Below are 19512 nucleotides of genomic sequence, written 5' to 3' on the forward strand. Positions count from 1 at the left end.
TTAGGGGTTATTTTTGGTTTAAGGTTTAAAGATTATCTTAGGGCAATAATTTCAGGGTTTCATCCACCCTCCGTGGCTCCAGAAGGTCTAGAATACACAATAATTTGAAAATCTTTTCTGCATTTTCCCCCTTTTGATCAGGATTCTTCAGTGGAATCTTTAATCAAAATGTTCAGTAATGGTAGCCAAGCACCATCCAGTTCTCCTGGTCTCATGGAAAAGGGGGCAGTTGTTTATGGAGGTGATTAGCCACACATTCCATATTTTCCTCCTATTTCCTGACTCTCCTTCTTCCTCTTGCTCCAAGTGAGTAGAGACCCATTGTTGTGCCTTAGAGGGCCACGTGAAAGCTTTTAAGATTCCAGGTACTACGAAACTAACTAGGAGGTAGAACAGAAGCACTAAACATGTTATTAGGCCAACTAGGCTGTCCCATGAAACCATGACCCTAAAATTCCAAACCAAGAACCCAAATTCCATGAGGTGTTTGGTTGGACATAAGCAGCCTCAGCAGCTACCATTTCTTTTTTTGCCCTCGTTATAAATATATCTAACACACAGCTTTTGCCAATTCAACTTTTTACAGGTGTACAGCTTATTGACAGCAATTACAATAATCAGCTGTGCAACCCTGTCCTTAATCAGTGTTAGCTTTCCATCACTGCTAACCCTCTTTCCCCCCTCCCTCTTGCCCCTGGTAACCACTAATAATCTTTGGTCTCTATATATTTGCATTTCCTTGTCTTTTTATACAAGTGAGGTCATACAATATTTGTCCTTTTGTGATTGGCTTGTTTTGCTTGGCATAATGTCTTCAAGCTCCATCCATACTGTAACATGTATCAAGACTTCATTTCTCATACTGGCTGAGTAGTATTCCATTGTATGTATGTACATTTTGTTTATCCATTCGTCTGTTGATGGGCATTCAGATTGTTTCCACCTTTTGGCTATTGTGAATAGTGCTGCAGTGAACATTGGTGTACAAGTCTTTTTTTGAGTCTCTATTTTCAAGTCTTTTAGGTATCATAGGAATGGAATTGCTGGGTCCTGTTGTTGTTGTTGTTGTTAGGTGCCAATGAGTTGGTTCCAACTCATAGTGACCCTGTGTACAACAGAACAAAACACTGCCCGGTCCTGCACTATCCTCACAATCATTGTTATGTTTGAGCCCATTGAGGCAGCCACCATGTCAATCCATCTCATCGAGGGTCGTCTTCTATTTTGCTGACCCTCTACTTTACCAAGCATGATGTCCTTCTCCATTGATTGGTCCCTGCTGATAACATGTCCGGAGTACGTGAGAGGAAGTCTCACCATCCTTGTTTCCGAGGAGCACACTGACTGTACTTCTTCCAATATAGACTTGTCCATTCTTCTGGTAGTCTATGGTATGTATATTTAATATTCTTTTCTAACACCATAATTCAAATGAATCAATTCCTATTTTGTCTTCCTTATTCATTGTCCAGCTTTCACATACATATGAAGCAATTGAAACTATGTTTTGGGTCAGGCACACCTGAGTCCTCAAGGTGACAGGTTTGCTTTTTAATACTTTAAAGAGGCCTTTTGCAGCAGATTTTCGAAATGTAATATGTCATTTGCTTTCTTGACTGCTGCTTCCATGGGTGTTGACTGTGAATCCAAGTAACATGAAATCCTTGACAACTTCAGTCTTTTCTCTGTTTATCATGATGTTGCTTACTGGTCCAGTTGTGAGGATTTTTGTTTTCTTTATGTTGAGGTATAATCCATACTGAAGGCTGTAGTCTCTGATCTTCATCAGCAAATGCTTCAAGTCCTCTTCAGTTTCAGCAAGCGAAGTTGTGTCATCTGTATAATGCAGGTTGTTAATGAGTCTCCCTCCAATCCTGATGACGCCTTCTTCTTCATATAGTCCAGCTTCTCAGATTATTTGCTCAGCATACAGATTGAATAAGTGTGGTGAGAGGATACAACTCTGACACATACCTTTCCTGACTTTAAACCACACAGTACCCCCTTGTTCTGTTTGAACAAGGTCTATGTATGGGTTCCCCATGAACATGATTAAGTATTCTGGAATTCCCATGCTTTACAATGTTATGCATAATTTGTTATGCTCCACATAGTTGAATGCCTTTGCGTAATCAATAAAACACAGGTCAAAATCTTTCTGGTATTCTTTGCTTTAAGCCAAGTTCCATCTGACATCAGCACATCCTCTTCTGAATCTGGCTTGAATTTCTGCCAGGTCCCTGCTGATACACAGCTGCAACCGTTTTTGAATTATCTTCAGCAAAATTTTACTTGCATGTGATAATTTCTGCATTCTCTTGGATCACCTTTCTTTAGAATGGATACAAATATGGATCTCTTCCAGTTGGTTGGCCAGGTAACTGTCTTCCAAATGAATGAGCATCTCTAGTACTGCATCTGTTTGTTGAAACACCTCAACTGTCAATTCCTGGAGCCTTCTTTTTTGCCAATGCCATCAGTGCAGCCCGGACTTTCTCCTTCAGTACCATCAGTTCTTAATCATTTGCTACCTCTTGAACTGGTTGAACATCAACCAGTTCTTTTTGGTACAGTGACTGTATTCCTTCCTTCTTTTGATGCTTCCTTCATTGTTCAATATCTTGCCCATAAAATGAATCCTTCAAAACTGCAACTTGAGGCTTGAAATTTTTCTTCAGTTCTTTCAGCTTGAGAAATGCTGAGTGTGTTCTTCCCTTTTAGTTTTCTAACTCCAGATCTTTGTGTATTGCATTATAATACTTTGTTTTTTCGAGTCACCCTTTGAAATCTTCTGTTCTGCTCTTTTACACCATTATTTTTTCCAGTGGCTTTAGTTACTTTATGTTCAAGAGCAAGTTTCAAAGTCTCTTCTGATATCCTTTTTGGTCTTTCCTTTCTTTCCTGTCTTTTTAATGACCTTTTGCTTTCTTCATGTACGATGTTCTTGATACCACACAATTTGTCTGGTCTTTGGTCGTTAGTGTTCAGTGCATCAAATCTATTCTTGAGATGGTCTGTAAATTCAGGTGGGATATACTTAAGGCCATATTTTGGCTCTCAGGACTTGTTTTAATTTTCTTAAGCTTCAACTTGAACTTGAATATGAGCAATTGATGGTCTGTTCCATGTTGGCCCTTGGCCTTGTTCTGACTGATGATATTGAGCTTTCCCATCGTCTCTTTCCACAGATACAGCTGTTTTGATTCCTATGTTTTCCATCCAGTGAGGTCCACATGTATAGTAGCCACTTAGTTGTTGAAAAAAGGTACTTGCGATGAAGAAGTCGTTGGCCTTGCAAAATTCTGTCATGTGACCTCTGGTGTTGTTTCTATCACCAAGACCCCATTTTCTGACTAATGATCCTTCTTCTTTGTTTCCAGATTTCACTTTCCACTCACCAGTAATTATCAATGCATCTTGGTTCCATGTTTGATCAATTTCAGACTGCAGGAGTTGGCAAAAATCTTCAAGTTTCTCATCTTTGGTATTAGTGGTTGATGTGTAAATTTGAATAATAGTTTTATTAACTGGTCTTCTTTGTAGGCATATGGGTATTTTCCTGTTACTGACAACATTGTACTTCAGGCTTGATCTTGAACTATTCTTTTTGATGATAAATGCAACTCCATTCCTCTTCAATTTGTCATTCCTAACATAGTAGACCATATGATTGTCCAATTCAAAATGGCCAGTACCAGTCTATTTCAGCTCACTAATGCCTAGGATATTGATCTTCAGGTATTACATTTCATTTTTGATGATTCCGATTTTCCTAGATTCATACTTCTTACATTCCTCGTTCAGATTATTAATGAATGTTTGCAGCTGTTGCTTCTCATTTTGTGTTGTGCCAAATCCACAAATGAAGGTTCTGGAAGCTTGACTCCATCTTCATCATTAAGGCCGACTCCACTTTGAGGAGGCAGCTCTTCCCCAGTCATCTTTTGAGTGCCTTCCAACCTGAGGAGCTGATTTTCCAGCACTATATCAGCCAGTGTTCCACTGTATTCATGAGGTTTTCACTAGCCAGTTTTTTTCAGAAGTAGATCTCCAGGTTCTACTTCCTAATCTGTCTTACCCTGGGAGCTTTGCTGAAACCTGTCCACTGTGAGTAACCCCGCTGGTATTTGAAATAATGGTGGCATGGCTTTCAGCGTCACAGCAACATGCAAGCCACCACAGTGGAACAAACTGACAGACATGTGGTGGCTGGGTCATATGGTAGTTCTATTTTTAATTTTTTTAAAATAATTTTTATTGTGCTTTAAGTGAAAGTTTACAAATTAAGTCAGTCTCTCACACAAAAACTTATATACACTTTACTACATACTCCCAATTACTCTCCCCCCGATGATACAGTCCGCTCCCTCCCTCCACTCTCTCTTTTCGTATCCATTTCTCTAGCTTCTAACTCTCTCTACCCTCTCGTCTCCCCTCTGGGCAGGAGATACCAACATAGTCTCAAGTGTCCACCTGATCCAAGAAGCTCACTCCTCACCAGCATCCCTCTCCAACCCATTGTCCAGTCCAATCCATGTCTGAAGAGTTGGCTTCGGGAATGGTCCCTGTCCTGGGCCAACAGAAGGTCTGGGGGCCATGACCACCAGGGTCCGTCTAGTCTCAGTCAGACCATTAAGTCTGGTCTTTTTATGAGAATTTGGGGTCTGCATCCCACTGCCTTCCTGCTCCCTCAGGGATTCTCTGTTGTGTTCCCTGTCAGGGCAGTCATCGGTTGTAGCCAGGCACCATCTAGTTCTTCTGGTCTCAGGATGATGTAGTCTCTGGTTCATGAGTCCCCTTTTGTCTCTTGGGATAGTAATTACCTTGCATCCTTGGTGTTCTACATTCTCCTTTGATCCAGGTAGGTTGAGACTCATTGATGCATCTTAGATGGCCGTTTGCTAGCATTTAAGACCCCAGACACCGCTCTTCAAAGTGGGATGCAGAATGTTTTCTTAATAGATTTTATTATGCCGATTGACATAGATGTCCGCTGAAACCATGGTCCCCAGCCCCTACCCCTGCTACGCTGGCCTTCGAAGCATTCAGTTTATTCAGGAAACTGCTTTTGGTTTAGTCCCCTTGTGCTGATCTCCCCTGTATTGTGTGTTGTCTTTCCCTTCACCTAAAGTAGTTCTTATCTACTATCTAATTAGTGAATACCCCCTCCCACCCTCCCTCCCTCCCCTGCTCCTAACCACAAAAGAGTGTTTTCTTCTCAGTTTAAACTATTTCTCCAGTTCTTATAATAGGGGTCTTATACAATATTTGTTCTTTTGCAACTAATTTCACTCAGCATAATGCCTTCCAGGTTCCTCCACGTTATGCAGTGTTTCACAGATTCATCACTGTTCTTTATTGATGCGTAGTATTCCATTGTGTGAATATACCGTAATTTATCCATTCATCCATCGATGGGCACCTTGGTTGCTTCCATCTTTTTGCTATTGTAAACAGTGCTGCAGTAAACATGGGTGTGCATATATCTGTTCATGTAAAGACTCTTATTTCTCTAGGATATGTTCTGAGGAGTGGGATAGCTGGATCCTATAGTAGTTCTATTTCTAGATTTTTAAGGAAGCACCAAATCGATTTCCAAAGTGGTTGTACCATTTTTACATTCCCACCAGCAGTGTATAAGTGTTCCAATCTCTCCACAGCCAATCCAACATTTATTATTTTGTGTTTTTATTAATGCCAGCCTCGTTGGAGTGAGATGAAATCTCATTGTAGTTTTGATCTGCATTTCTCTAATGGCTAATGATCATGAGCATTTCCTCATGTATCTGTTAGCTACTTGAATGTGTTCTTTAGTGACGTGTCTAATACATATCTTTTGCCCATTTTTTAATTGGGTTATTTGTCTTTTTGTAGTTGAGTTTTTGCAGTATCATGTAGATTTTCGAGATCAAGCGCTGATCGGAAATGTCTCAGTTAAAAACTATTTTCCCAGTCTGTAGGTACTCTTTCTACTCTTTCAGTGATGTCTTTGGATGAGCATAGGTGTTTGATTTTTAGGAGCTCCCAGTTATCTAGTTTTTCTTCTGCATTCTTAATAATGTTTTGTATACTGTTTATGCCATATATTAGGGCTCCTAATGTTGTCCCTATTTTTTTCTTCCATAATCTTTATCGTTTTAGATTTTATATTTAGGTCTTTGATCCATTTTGAGTTAGTTTTTGTGCATGGTGTGAGGTATTGGTCTTTTTTCATTTTTTTGCAGATGGATATCCAGTTATGGAAGCACCATTTGTTAAAAAGACTGTCTTTCCCCTGTTTAACTGTTTTGGGGCCTTTGTCAAATATCAACGGCTCATGTGTAGATGGATTTATGTCTAGGTTCTCAATTCTGTTCCATTGGTCCATGTATCTGTTGTTGTACCAGTACCAGGCAGTTTTGACTACTGTGGCGGTATAATAGGTTCTAAAATCAGGTAAAGTAAGGCCTCCCACTTTGTTCTTCTTTTTCAGTGATGCCTTACTTATCCAGGGCCTCTTTCCCTTCCATATGAAGTTGATGATTTGTTTCTCCATCTTATTAAAGAATGTCATTGGATTTGGATCAGAATTGCATTAAATGTATAGATCGCTTTTGGTAGAGTAGACGTTTTTATAATGTTAAGTCTTCCTATCCATGAGCAAGGTATGTTTTTCTACTTCCATAAGTCCCTTTTGGTTTCTTGCAGAAATGTATTGTAGTTTTCTTTGTATAAGTCTTTTACATCTCTCGTAAGATTTATTCCTAAGTATTTTATCTTCTTTTATTTTATTTTATCTTCTTGGGGGCTATTGTAAATGGCATTGATTTGGTGATTGTCTCTTCGATGTTATTTTTTTGGTGTAGAGGAATCCGACTCATTTTTGTATGTTTATCTTGTACCCCGATACTCTGCTGAGCTCTTCTATTAGTTTCAGTAGTTTTCTTGAGGATTCCTTAGGGTTTTCTGTATATAAGAGCATGTCATCTGCAAATAGAGATAATTTTACTTCTTCCTTGCCAATCTAGATGCCCTTTATTTCTTTATCTAGCCTATTTCTTTATCTAGCTCTGGTTAGGACCTCCAGCACAATGTTGAATAGGAGCGGTGATAAAGGGCATACTCGTGTGGTTCCCAATATCAGTGGGAATGCTTTCAGGCTCTCTCCATTTACGGTGATGTTGGCTGTTGGCTTTGTATAAATGCCCTTTATTATGTTGAGGAATTTTCCTTCTATTCCACTTTTATCATGAATGGGTGTTGAACTTTGTCAAATGCCTTTTCTACATCAATCGATAAAATCGTGTCATTCTTGTCTTTTGTTTTATTTATGTGGTAGGTTACATTAATTGTTTTTCTAATTTTGAACCATCCCTGCATACCTGGTATGAATCCCACTTGGTCATGGTGAATTATTTTTTTGATATGTTGTCAAATTCTGTTGGCTAGAATTTTGTTGAGGATTTTTGCATCTACATTCATGAGGGATATAGGCCTATAATTTTCTTTTTTTGTGGTGTCTTTACCTGGTTTTGGTATCAGGGATATGGTGGCTTCATAGAATGAGTTTGGGAGTATTCCATCCTTTTCTATGCTCTGAAATACCTTTAGTAATAGTGGTATTAACTTTTCTCTGAAAGTTTGGTAGAACTCTGCAGTGAAGCCGCCTGGACCAGGGTTTTTTTTTGTTGGGAGTTTTTTGATTACCTTTTCAATCGCTTCTTTCATTATGGGTCTATTTAGTTGTTCTACCTCTGTTTGTGTTAGTTTAGGTAGGTAGTATGTTTCTAGGAATTCATTCATTTCTTCTAGGTTTTCAAATTTGTTAGAGAACAATTTTTCATAGTAATCTGATATGATTCTTTTAATTTCAGTTAGGTCTGTTCTGATATCACCCATCTCATTTCTTATTCAAGTTATTTGCTTCCTCTCCTGTTTTTCTTTTGTCAGATTGGCCAGTGGTTTATCAATTTTGTTAATTTTTTTGAAGAACTAGCTTTTGGTCTTGTTAATTCTTTCAATTGTTTTTCTGTTTTCTATTTCATTTAGTTCTGCTCTAATTTTGATTATTTGTTTTCTTCTGGTGCCTGTGGGTTTCTTTTGTTGCTCTCTTCCTATTTGTTCAAGTTGTAGGGATAATTCCTTGATTTGGGCCCTTTTTTCTTTTTGTATGTGTGCATTTATTGATATAAATGGACCTCTGAGCACCTCTTTTGCTGTGTCCCAAAGGTTCTGATAGGAGGTGTTTTCATTCTCATTGGATTCCATGAATTTCTTTATTCCATCCTTAATGTCTTCTATAACCCAGTCTTTTTTGAGCAGGGTATTGTTCAGTTTCCAAGTGTTTGATTTCTTTTCCCTGCTTTTCCTGTTATTGATTTCAACTTTTATGGCCTTATGGTCAGAGAAGATGCTTTGTAATATTTCAATGTTTTGGATTCTGCTAAGGCTTGCTTTATGACCTAATATGTGGTCTATTCTAGAGAATGTTCCATGTGCGCTAGAAAAGAAAGTATACTTGGCCGCTGTTGGGTGGAGTGTTCTGTCTATGTCTATGAAGTCAAGTGGGTTGATTGTGGCGTTTAGATCTTCCGTGTCTTTATTGAGCTTCTTTCTGCATGTCCTGTCCTTCACCGAAAGTGGTGTGTTGAAGTCTCGTACTATTATTGTGGAGCTGTCTATCTCACTTCTCAATGCTGATAGAGTTTGTTTTATGTATCTTGCAGGCCTGTCATTGGGTGCATAAATATTTAATATGGTTATCTCTTGTTGGTGTATTGTCCCTTTAATCATTATATAGTGTCCTTCCTTATCCATTCTGATGGATTTAACTTTCAAGTCTGTTTTTTCAGAAATTAATATTGCCACTCCTGCTCTTTTTTGATTGTTGTTTGCTTGATATATTTTTTTCCATCCTTTGAGTTATGGCGTGTTTGTGTCTCTAAGTCTAAGGTGTGTCTCTTGTAGGCAGTATATAGACAGATCTTGTTTTTTAATCCATTCTTCCACTCTCTGTCTCTTTATTGGTGCGTTTAGTCCATTTACATTCAGCGTAACTATGGATAGGTATGAACTTAGTGCTATCATTTTGATGTCTTTTTTTTTGTGTGTTGTTGACAGTTTCTTTTTCCCACTTAATTTTATGTGCTGAGTAGATTATCTTTATATATTGTTCTTTCCTCATATTTGTTGTTGATGATTTTGTTTCTGCTGAGTCTCTATTTTTTTCTTGCACTTTATTTTGATGAGTAGGATAGTTTGTCTCCTTTGTGGTTGCCTTATTATTTACCCCATTTTTCTAACTTTAAATCTAACTTTTATTTCTTTGTATTGCCGTATCTTCCTCTCCATATGGAAGGTCTATGATTACATTTCTTAGTCCCTCTTTATTATTTTAATGTTGTCTTCTTTTATGTAATAACATCGCTGTTAACCTGTTTTGAGCTTTTTTTTTAATAATCTTGCTTTGTTTTTTTGGATTTTCCTGTCTGGGTTGACTTCTGGTTGCTCTGCCCAGTGTTCTAGTCTTGGGTTGATACATGATATTATTGATTTTCTAACCAAAGAACTCCCTTTAGTATTTCTTTTAGTTTTGGTTTGGTTTTTATGAATTCCCTAAATTTCTGTTTATCTGGAAATGTCTTAATTTCACCTTCATATTTAAGAGACAGTTTTGCTGGATATATGATTCTTGGCAGGCAGTTTTTTTCCTTCAGTTATTTAAATATGTCATCCCATTGCCTTCTTGCCTGCATGGTTTCTGCCAAGTATTCCAACCTTATTCTTATTGGCTCTCCTTTGTAGGTGACTTTTCATTTATCCCCAGCTGCTTTAACATTCTCTCTTTATCTTTGGTTTTGCTTAGTTTGATTATAATATGGCCTGGTGACTTTCTTTTCACATCTACCTTGAGTTCAATGAGCATCTTAGATAGGTGTCTTCTCATCTTTCACGATATCAGGGAAGTTTTCTGCCAACAAATCTTCAACAATTCTCTCTGTATTTTCTGTTATCCCTCCAATCACTCGTAGGTTATTTCTCTTGATAGAGTCCCACATGATTCTTAAGTTTTCTTAATTTTTTAAAATTCTTTTATCTGATTTTTTCTTCAAATATATTAGTGCCAAGTGATTTATCTTTGAATTCAGAAGTTCTGGCTTCTACTTGCTCAGTTCTGCTCCTCTGACTTGCTATTGAGTTGTCTACTTCTCTGTAATTTTATTGTTAATCTTCTGAATTTCTGATTGCTGTTTATGGATTTTTCCAGCTTATTAAACTTTTCATTATGTTCCTGAATAATCTTTCTAATTTCTTCAGTTGCTTTATCTGTGTGTTCCTTGGCTTGTTCTACGTATTGCCTCCTTTCCTTTCTGATGTCTTGAAGGGTTATGTATATTAAACTTCTGTATTCTGCATCTGGTAATTCCAGGAATGTACTTTCATCTAGACGATTTCTGGATTCTTTGTTTTGAGAGCTTGTTGAGGTGATCATGGTCTGTTTCTTTATGTGACTTGTTATTGACTGTTGTCTCTGAGCCATCTATAAGTTATTGTATCAGTTTATGCTTGCTTACTGTGTCGTAGCTTCTTGCTTTGTTTTGTTTTGATATACCCAAATGGGTTGCTTGAGTGAGCTAGCTTGATTATTTTTGCCTTTGGAGCTCTGACGTCCTGTCCTCAGCTGGCTAAAGCTGTTATCAGGTATATCAGTCTAGGAGTCCATTCACTTTTCTTGTATGAGTTCAGCTTAGGTTTCCAGGTAGCTGATCATCAAGTGTGTGGTACAGGCTCTGTCCTACAGAGAGGCAGGGGTGGTTGGCGTATATACTGGTATCTATCTGATTGCAGCAGGGGGTCACGCTCTGAACAAGGCAGGGGGCTGAGAACTGACCCCTGAGTGTCTCTGAGGAAAGCACGTCCCTGTTCGCTAGAGTGTACAGGTGGGTGGGTTCTGTAGACGGACCATGGGCACCCAAAGTTTTTGGTTGTAAGGACTCGGGGGGTACCAGTTATCCTTGGACTCCTGTCACAGGGGCTGGGTGACCTGAGTGGAGCTACCAGTCATTAGGTCCCTGATGTGGGTAGGTGAGGACCTCTTTTAATAGGCAAAGCAATGTCAAACATCAAACACCCACCTCTCCACCGACAGCTGAAACAGTTGGAGTCTGCCAACAAGGGGCTATTCTCCTGAAATAGGCCCATGTGGAGGGGAATGCTGCTCAAAGTCCACAGACAGTTTATGCCTGGACAGGAGCCGCTTCTGTCCAGAGCTCCCCTGGTTAGTGGAGCTAGCAAATTATCTTTTCCCCTAATTGCAAATTTTTTCCTTCCCCAAGGCCGGGAGGATGGCTCTAGGTGCTCAACAGTGCCTACCTCAGGCCCCGGGAATTCAGCCGCTGAAGCTGGCTTGGGGGTGGGGGGGTGCGTTAAAATGTATGCAAGTACTTAGCTTTTGCCGAGAGCACCGTTCTTCTCTGGTTCTGGAGGTGCGAGTAGGCTATGTGGCTGGCTGCTTCTCCCTTAGGAAACTGTGGCCGAACGCTAGTACCAGCCCGCCGCCACCACTCCAGGAATGGTGCCTGAGAGCTCCCCGTGATTCAGGTCTGGTAACTCTTCTCCGCTTCTGCACAGTCTCTTCCTGCCCCTGCCCCTCAGTTTGTTTTCTAAGCTTGCGTTTGAAGCTCAGGGCTACCAGCTTGTCACAAATATACTTGTTTCACTTTTTTTTTTCCGGTCTTTGTTGTAAAGAGGGCTTGCCGGAAGCATCTGCCTATTCTGCCATCTCAGTTCCACCCCCTCTCTATTTTTAAATTTTTGGGGAACCGCCAAACTGTTCTCCACAAAGGCTGGACCATTTTGTATTCTCACCACCAATGGGTAAGGATTCCAGTTTCCCTAGATCCTTGCCAACATTTGTTATTTATTTTTTTAACTTTTCTTAGCCATCCTATTGGGGGTATAATGATACCTCACTGTGGTTTTGATTTGCATCCCTCTTAAGGCCAATTATGCTGAGCATCTTTTCATGTGTTTGCTGGCCATTTGAATGTCCTCTTTGGTGAAATGTCTATTCATATCCTTTGCCCACTTTATGATCGGGTTGTCTTTTTGTTGTTTTAAAGTTTTACATATATTTTGGTTGTTCAGTTCTTGTTGGATATATGGTTTTCAAAGATACTCTCTTAGTTGGCAGCTTGCATTTTCACTTTTTTTGTTCAAGTCTTTTTTTAAATTTTTAATTATTTTTGTACTGTATATAAGTGATACCTTTGGTAAAGTCTTTTGATGAACAAATTTTTTATTTTTATGAGATCAACATTTATTTTGTTTTTTGCTATTTGTGCTTTTATTATATTAGATAATTCATTGTTGAAAGCTAGGCCTGACAGTGTTGTCTTTGCTTGTTCTTCTAAGAATTTTATGGTTTTAGTTTGCACACCACAAGGAGCCCTGGTGGTGTAGTGGTTAAAACACTCTGCTGCTAACCGAAAGGCTGATGGTTCAAACCTACCAGCTGCTCCACGGGAGAAAGATGTGGCAGTCTGCTTCCATAAATATTTATAGCCTTGGAAACCCTATAGGGTTGCTGTGAGTTGGAATCAACTTGATGGCGGTGGATTGAATTGGCACACTTAGGTCCTTCATCCATTTTGAATTTGTTTTTCTGTATGGTGTGATGCATGGATCCTGTTTCATTTTTCTGCATGTGGATATCCAGTTTTCCCAGAGCCATTTATTGGAGAGACTCTTCTTTCCCCATTGAATGGACTTAGCACCCTTGTCAGAAGTCAGTTGACGGTAGATGTATGACCCCAGCAGTCTTAATCGTGCTATTCCAAACACCTTATGCCCTTCTTTTTTCCTGGGTGACATTTTAGCTTACTGGTCACAGGTTGCTGGCACACTCATCCTCAGCTTTAAACCTGAGTGAAATGACAATTATGGGAGAAAAAAATCACTTGAAAGACAAAAAAGACCAGTTAAATTTGCATTGATACCCAAGTCTTCAGAGTCTCTCTAAAGTGATTTTTCTCCAAACTCTTAATACAAACCTGATGAATGTTGTATTCTTGTATAAGTCATTTATCTTCACAGCACATCTGCTTAGCTGGCAATGAGATTTGTTAACCAGGCTTATAACTGATAGGGATAATTCAGATTTCTGAGAGCAGTTCTTTGCCTCTCAAGTAATCATGGTAGGAGATATATCTGGAATAAAAAATCCCTCAGCTAGCTGGATTGCAAATCTTTTAGGATGACTGATCTCTGAAATCCAGATGATTCTTGCTAATTTGGAGGTTTGTGATATATGACCAGATTTTCTAGACATGTAAATTGAATCCATGCTCCCTCACCCCATAAGAATTTGGTCATAAGCACTTTCTACTGAGTGATAGAATGGGAGGAAAGAGATTTAAGAACCGAAATCACTAAAAAGATCATACATTCACTGAATACATATTTCAGAGCCTGATTTTTGTCAGATTCTGTTCTGGATTTGAAAATGCGTAGACACGATTCTTGCCCTTAAGGAGTCACTATATGAGCATGAGCAACCCTTGTATAAGTCTGGAAAGGATGGTGGTTAAAGTAGATGGGGTATCCCAAAAAACCACAAAACCAAACCCACTGCCAGCAAGTTGATTCCAACTCATAGCGACTCCATAGGGTTTCCAAGGCTATAAATCCTTACAGAAGTGAACTGCCACATCTTTTTCCTGCAGAGCAGCTGGTGGTTTTGAACTGCCAACCTTTTGGTTAGCAGTCGATTGCTTTACCCACTGTGTCTATTAGGTTTTTCAATTTACCTATGCTCTTTCTTTCATGCATTTATGGGACAGATTGAGAGTTATTTCCTTCCTTCATTCATTCATTCGTGTTTGAACTGTTAATTTGTCCTACACTAAGTAAGGAATTAGGAACTGGGGTTTCATCCTATCACTAACTAGCTGTGTGACTCAATGGACAATTTGATTGCCCCTTGCCTTAGTTTAGGAGCCCTGATATGCAGTGTTTAAGAGCTCAGATGCTAACCAGAAGGTCGGTGGTTCGAACCTACCAGCGGCTCTGCAGGAGAAAGGTGTGATAGTCTGATTCCGTTAAGATTTACAGCCTTGGAAACCCAATGGGACATTTCTGCTCTGTCCTAAAGGGCTGCTATGAGTCAGAATTGACTTGATGTGGATGGGTTTGGTTTGGTTTTGGTTACCTTAGTTTATGAATTTGTAAAATGAGTAACAAACAAATCTGTCTTGGAATAAAATAGCCAGAATGTGCCTCAGAAGCGAGGATGGCGAGACTTCGTGTCAAATACTTTAGACACGTTATCAGGAGGGATCAGTCCCTGGAGAAGGACATTGTGCTTGGTAAAGTAGAAGGTCAGTGAAAAAGAAGAAGACCCTCAACGAGATGGATTGACACAGTGGCTGCAACAGTGGGCTCAAGCATAACAATGATTATGAGGATGGCGCAGGACTGGGCAGTGTTTTCGTTCTTTGTACATAGGGTCGCTATGAGTTGGAAACGACTCGACAGCACCTAACAACAATGAAATGAGTATAATAAGTCTTGTCTACAAGACTGCATTGTTCTATTTTGAGAATCAAGGGAGGTAAATGATATGACAGTGCTTTGACAAATACTGAACACACCACTATGAGATAGTATGATTATTGTTGTAGGCCAGTGGTTCTAAACTCCAGTATGAGTAATAATCCTTGGGGATCCTGTGAAAATGCAGATTTCTGGGCCCCACATCCATAGATTTTGAGGACCTGTGACCTAGGAGGAAACCCTGGTGATGTAGTGGTTAAAAGCTACAGCTGCTAACTAAAGGGTCAGTGGTTTGAATCCACCAGGCACTCCTTGGAAACCCTATGGGGCAGTTTTACTCTGTCCTATAGGGACTCTATGAGTCAGGATCGACTCAACAGCAGTGGGTTTGGTTTTGGGTGACCTAGGAATCTGCAGTTTAAGAAGTACTTCAAGTAATTGTGGTACAAATAATCCAAGAATCCCACTGAGAAACATTGCTGAATGATGTAGAATACTGGGAGATTCCCTAGCAAGGTATCTGCTCTCAGGATTCTCTAGGGGCTTTCATCCCTAAGCTTCTGCCTTGAGTTTATTTGAACATTTTCAGAAGCATCTCATTTTTGATGTTTCTTTTGGTTTGGTTTTTTGGTCTGCATGCCCTGTGTAGGTGCTCTATGGAAATATGCTGGCCTGCCCTATGTGCAGAAAACCATGATTCTGCAGGTGAATGAGCTAGAGTGTAAATAATCTGTTATTTTCTTTCCTTTATAGCCATGCAGAATCTTCTGAAAAGAGATTCAGAATGAACAGCTTTGTGTCAGACTTTGGAAGACCCGTGGAGCCGGATAAGGTGTTTTCTCGCCAAGGCAATGAGGAATCCAGGTCCCTCTTTCACTGCTACATCAATGAAGTGGACCACTTGGACAGGCCCAAGGCTTGTCACCAGACCACAGCCTTTGACAGCGATGTGCAGTTCCAGGAAGCCCTCCGAGGCAGCGGGAGGCCAGAGGAGGAGCTGAACAGGCTTATGAAATTTGACATCCCCAACTTTGTGAACTCAGACCAGAACTCCTCCTTTGGGGAAGATGATCTTCTGATTTCTGACCCACCCATTGTTTTAGAAAATAAGCCAGTTTGCCAGACCTCACACAAAGACATGGATTGAGAAACATGCTTTGTAAAGGCCTCCCTGAAGATGTGGATTCTGTCTTTGTATAGCAAAAAATCTTCTTCATTCACCAAAATTGTACGTGTGTGTGTGAAAGAGAGAGAGAGAAAAGAGCAAGACCTGAATAAGCAGAGTAAATAGGCAATTTATGTGCCTTTAAACACACTTGAGGCTTTTTTTTTTTTTTTTTTTGATTATTTACAGTATTCTATTTTCCTTGTTGAAAAATTTGGCCGAATATCCAGTATCATTCTTCCGGAATGGGGGTCAGCATACTGCTTTTAATCTAACCCTACCATGACCATATTCTGTGCCTTTTAGCAATTTGTTTCACCTCTCTGGGCAGCCACCTTTTTTTACTGTAAGATGAGGTGGCTGCAGTATCCCTCCCAGCTCTGATAATTGGTGAATTTATGACTTTGCACCCAGATGAGGCTGGTATATGCGTAAAGCATTATAAGCTAAGGCACTGCCTCCTGTCTTGTTTTACGATTCCCTAAATGTCTGTACCTTTTATCTAGCCCTTAACGGAGTCCAGCTTTAGCCCAGGGGCCCAGAGGTCTACTAGGCTGTCAGGAGACTTGCCTTACATGGTCACTGTTGGCTAGCATTTCTGCTGGGTTGTGCGGAAACTGCTCTTCTGAGAACCTTTAGGCCACTCATGCTCAGACCTGGGGGACAGCTGCATCACCCTCAGAATGAGTTTCAGTCCCCAAGAACTGTAGAGAAGGTTGTCAGCTGAGAAAGGAGAGGGAAGGAGTGGTGTCGTCCTGTTTGTCTCTGTTTGTGTACCTGTGTCTGGTCACATTGTAGTACCATTGACCATTGGCTATAGAACAATAAAAGTGCTGTTTGCCAGGCTGTCTCTTTACTACAGACAGATAAATGAGGGTCATCTGGCTACTGTGTGGGCTTTGAGCTGAAGCAGTAAGTGGGTTGAAAATACTCCACCAACAGATATTCAGGGTGGCCTAGATTATGTAAATACGTGTACAATGCAGAGTTAAGTTCATGAAGAAATCAAGCCTGCGCACTGGTATTGGCAATAACCTGGTTCTGCACACACCCTTAGTTGCTCGCATGGCTAGCTGCTAATTTGTGAGTGGCATTTTCATTATGAATTTGTTCACTGCCTGTCTTGCTTTAGCTGTAAAATAAATACATTTGATCGCACAGGAATTTTCTCTGGTTCTTTGTTTTCACACATCTATTTTTCCTCTTTCCTTTAAAAACTATACCGCATTTGTAATACCTTCAAATTTCTTAGAGTGGGCAGTGTTGATTCCGTCATCTTGGGGGTCCCAGTCATGCACCAGCCATGCTTTAGGAATTAACCAACCAACAGAAATCCCTTTGCCATAATAATGTCTTTTGAGGAAAACAGTATTCTTTAAGGCTCTTGACACTGAACAGCAGAACAAAGCAGAGAATATTTCTTAATAATTAAATCTGCTTTAACACATTCTTACAGATACTTATATATTTTCCTGAATATTCTCTACAATACATAAAGAATGCTGATTTTATTAATTTCTACCTTCTAATTACTCATAAATTACTCAACCAAATATAAACCATAGGCTATTTCTTATTAATGTTCAAAGCTATTTAAGTGGTATCTTACTAAAAAATGCAGATTTATTAGTCAGAACACTGAAGGATATTCAAAGTTGGAAAAATATCCATGACTATTCCATCATTTTTATGAGCTAAATCAAGAACCGAAGGGTCCGAGATTTTACTGTACTTACAACCTAACGAGTTATCCTGCCACAGTGTTATGCATGCTGCCAGAAGACATTAGACTCCTGAGTGAGAGACAACGGACTTCATTACTCACGACACAGCTAGGCAGCATGAGCTTCATGTTGGTTCCTGTATTAGTTTCCTGTTGCCATTGTAACAGATTAACAGAAAATTATTGGCTTAACATGACACAAATTTATTCTCTTGACACAAATTTATTCTTTTACAGTTTTGGAATGCAGAAGTCAAAGCTCAATCTCAGTGGGCTAAAAATCAAGTTATCATCAGTGCTGTGTTCCTTCTGAAAGCTCTAGGGGAGAATCCATTTCCTTTTTCCAGCTTCCAGAGGCTGCCCACATTCCTTGGCTCATGGCCCCACCTCACTGTGATCTCTCATTTTGTCTTCACATTTCCTTCTTGACTCTTGTGATTGATTAAATTGGACCCTCGCAGATAATTCAGGATAATGGCCCCATCTCAGGATTCTAAATCACATTTGCAAAGTCCCTTTTGCCATGTGACAGAGTCACAGCTCTGGGGATTAGGACATGGGCATGTTTGGGGGAGGCATTATTCAGCTGACTATAGGCTGCCCTCTGGCTTCAAAGATTCAGGCCCATCCATATGCAAAATGTATTCACCTCATCCCAACATCCCCCGAAGTCTCAAACTATTACAGCATCAACTCAGAGTCTAATACATCATCTAAATCTCATCAGCTCAAAAGTCCCATATCTCATCTCTTAACCATTTAAGTCATAGAGATTCAGTGCATGATCCATCCTGAGAAAAAATTCCTCTCCATCTGTGGACCCATAGAACTAGAAGAAGTTATTTGCTCCCAAAATACAATGATGGGAAAGCCATAGGATACCAGTTACAGACATTCTCATGCAAAAATGGAGAAAATGGAAGGGAAAAAAGGAGTCTTTCTGATCCTAAGCAATTTTGAAATCCAACTGGGCCAGCTCTGTTAGGTTAAGGCCTGGGAACCCGTCCCCTCTTGAGGCTGGAGCATGACCTTTTGTAGTCCCAAGTCAGGGAAAAGTGGCTCCCACTTTGACCAAGGGCAGTTCTCAAGAGAAGGGGGCACTGACCAATAGCCACAGAAGCTGGGAATGGCATACTGGTTAGTAAACAGGATCTGGGTAGGGCTCTACCAGCACCCATTACAAACAGTAACAGGTAACTTTCACTAAGTACTAAGCAGCCACGCTGCTAAGTGCTTTAACTCTAAGAACTCTCAACACAGAGGCTTAAATGATCCTTTTAAATGTCAGATAGATCACGTCTCTTCTCAAAACCCTGCGATGGTTTCGCATTTCACTCAGCAAAGAACCCAGAGTCCTTACAATGACCTATGTGGTCTATGAGAACACCCCACCCCGGAGTTTCTACTGCTCTCCCCTGGCTTATTCTTGCTTCAGCCACACTGGCCTCCTTGGTGTTCCTTGAAAACATCACAAATGCACCCATTTTAGGGCTGATGCCCTGGTTGGTCTGTCTGGAACACTCTTTTGCTAAATAATCCACATGGTTCACTCCCTCATCTCCTTCAAGTCTTTCCTCAAGGTTCTCAATGAAAACTATCCTAGTCGTCCTGTGACCTATCCCAACACTCCTTATCTATCTCCCTTATCATCGGTTTTTCCTCCTTCACAATTACCACCTTTTATCATACTATACAATTTACATGATATTATGTCTATAGTGCATTTTCTGCCCTTTCTACTAGAATGTAAACTCCTCAAGGGCATAGCTGTTTATTTTGTTCACTGATAAATCTCAAGTGGTTAGACCAGTTCCTGGGAACATAGCAGGCGGTTGATAAATATTTGCTGGCTGGATGGATGGATAGATGGGTAGAGGGGCAGACTGTTCTTTACATTTATTTTGCAGATAAGGGAACTAAGGCTCTGGAAGATTCAATGTTTTGTCTAGGCTAAAGAGAGCTAGTAAGTGGCAGACAAAGCTGGACTTTGAGTAAACTTTGGTGAGTTTGTAGAAGGCCTGAACTTGCGTAGTGATGTTGCATAAGTTCCGACATATGTATTCATCCAAGGAATCAACACAATTAAGATAAT

At 40.0% G+C, this 19512-nt stretch overlaps 1 protein-coding gene across 1 annotated transcript in view; it reads left to right on the top strand.

Moving 5' to 3' along the window:
- The window catches only part of MRAP2 (melanocortin 2 receptor accessory protein 2), a 31038-nt gene extending 15191 nt beyond the window's left edge, over positions 1-15847 (top strand). The window contains exon 3 of the mRNA XM_003404373.4: positions 15286-15847. Coding sequence (XP_003404421.1) covers positions 15286-15679 — 394 coding nt within the window. The 3' untranslated portion in view covers positions 15680-15847. The remainder of the gene's footprint in view (positions 1-15285) is intronic.
- Positions 15848-19512: the final 3665 nt, after the last annotated feature.

This window comes from Loxodonta africana, chromosome 1, assembly GCF_030014295.1.
Source record: "Loxodonta africana isolate mLoxAfr1 chromosome 1, mLoxAfr1.hap2, whole genome shotgun sequence".
Classification (NCBI taxonomy): Eukaryota; Metazoa; Chordata; class Mammalia; order Proboscidea; family Elephantidae; genus Loxodonta; species Loxodonta africana.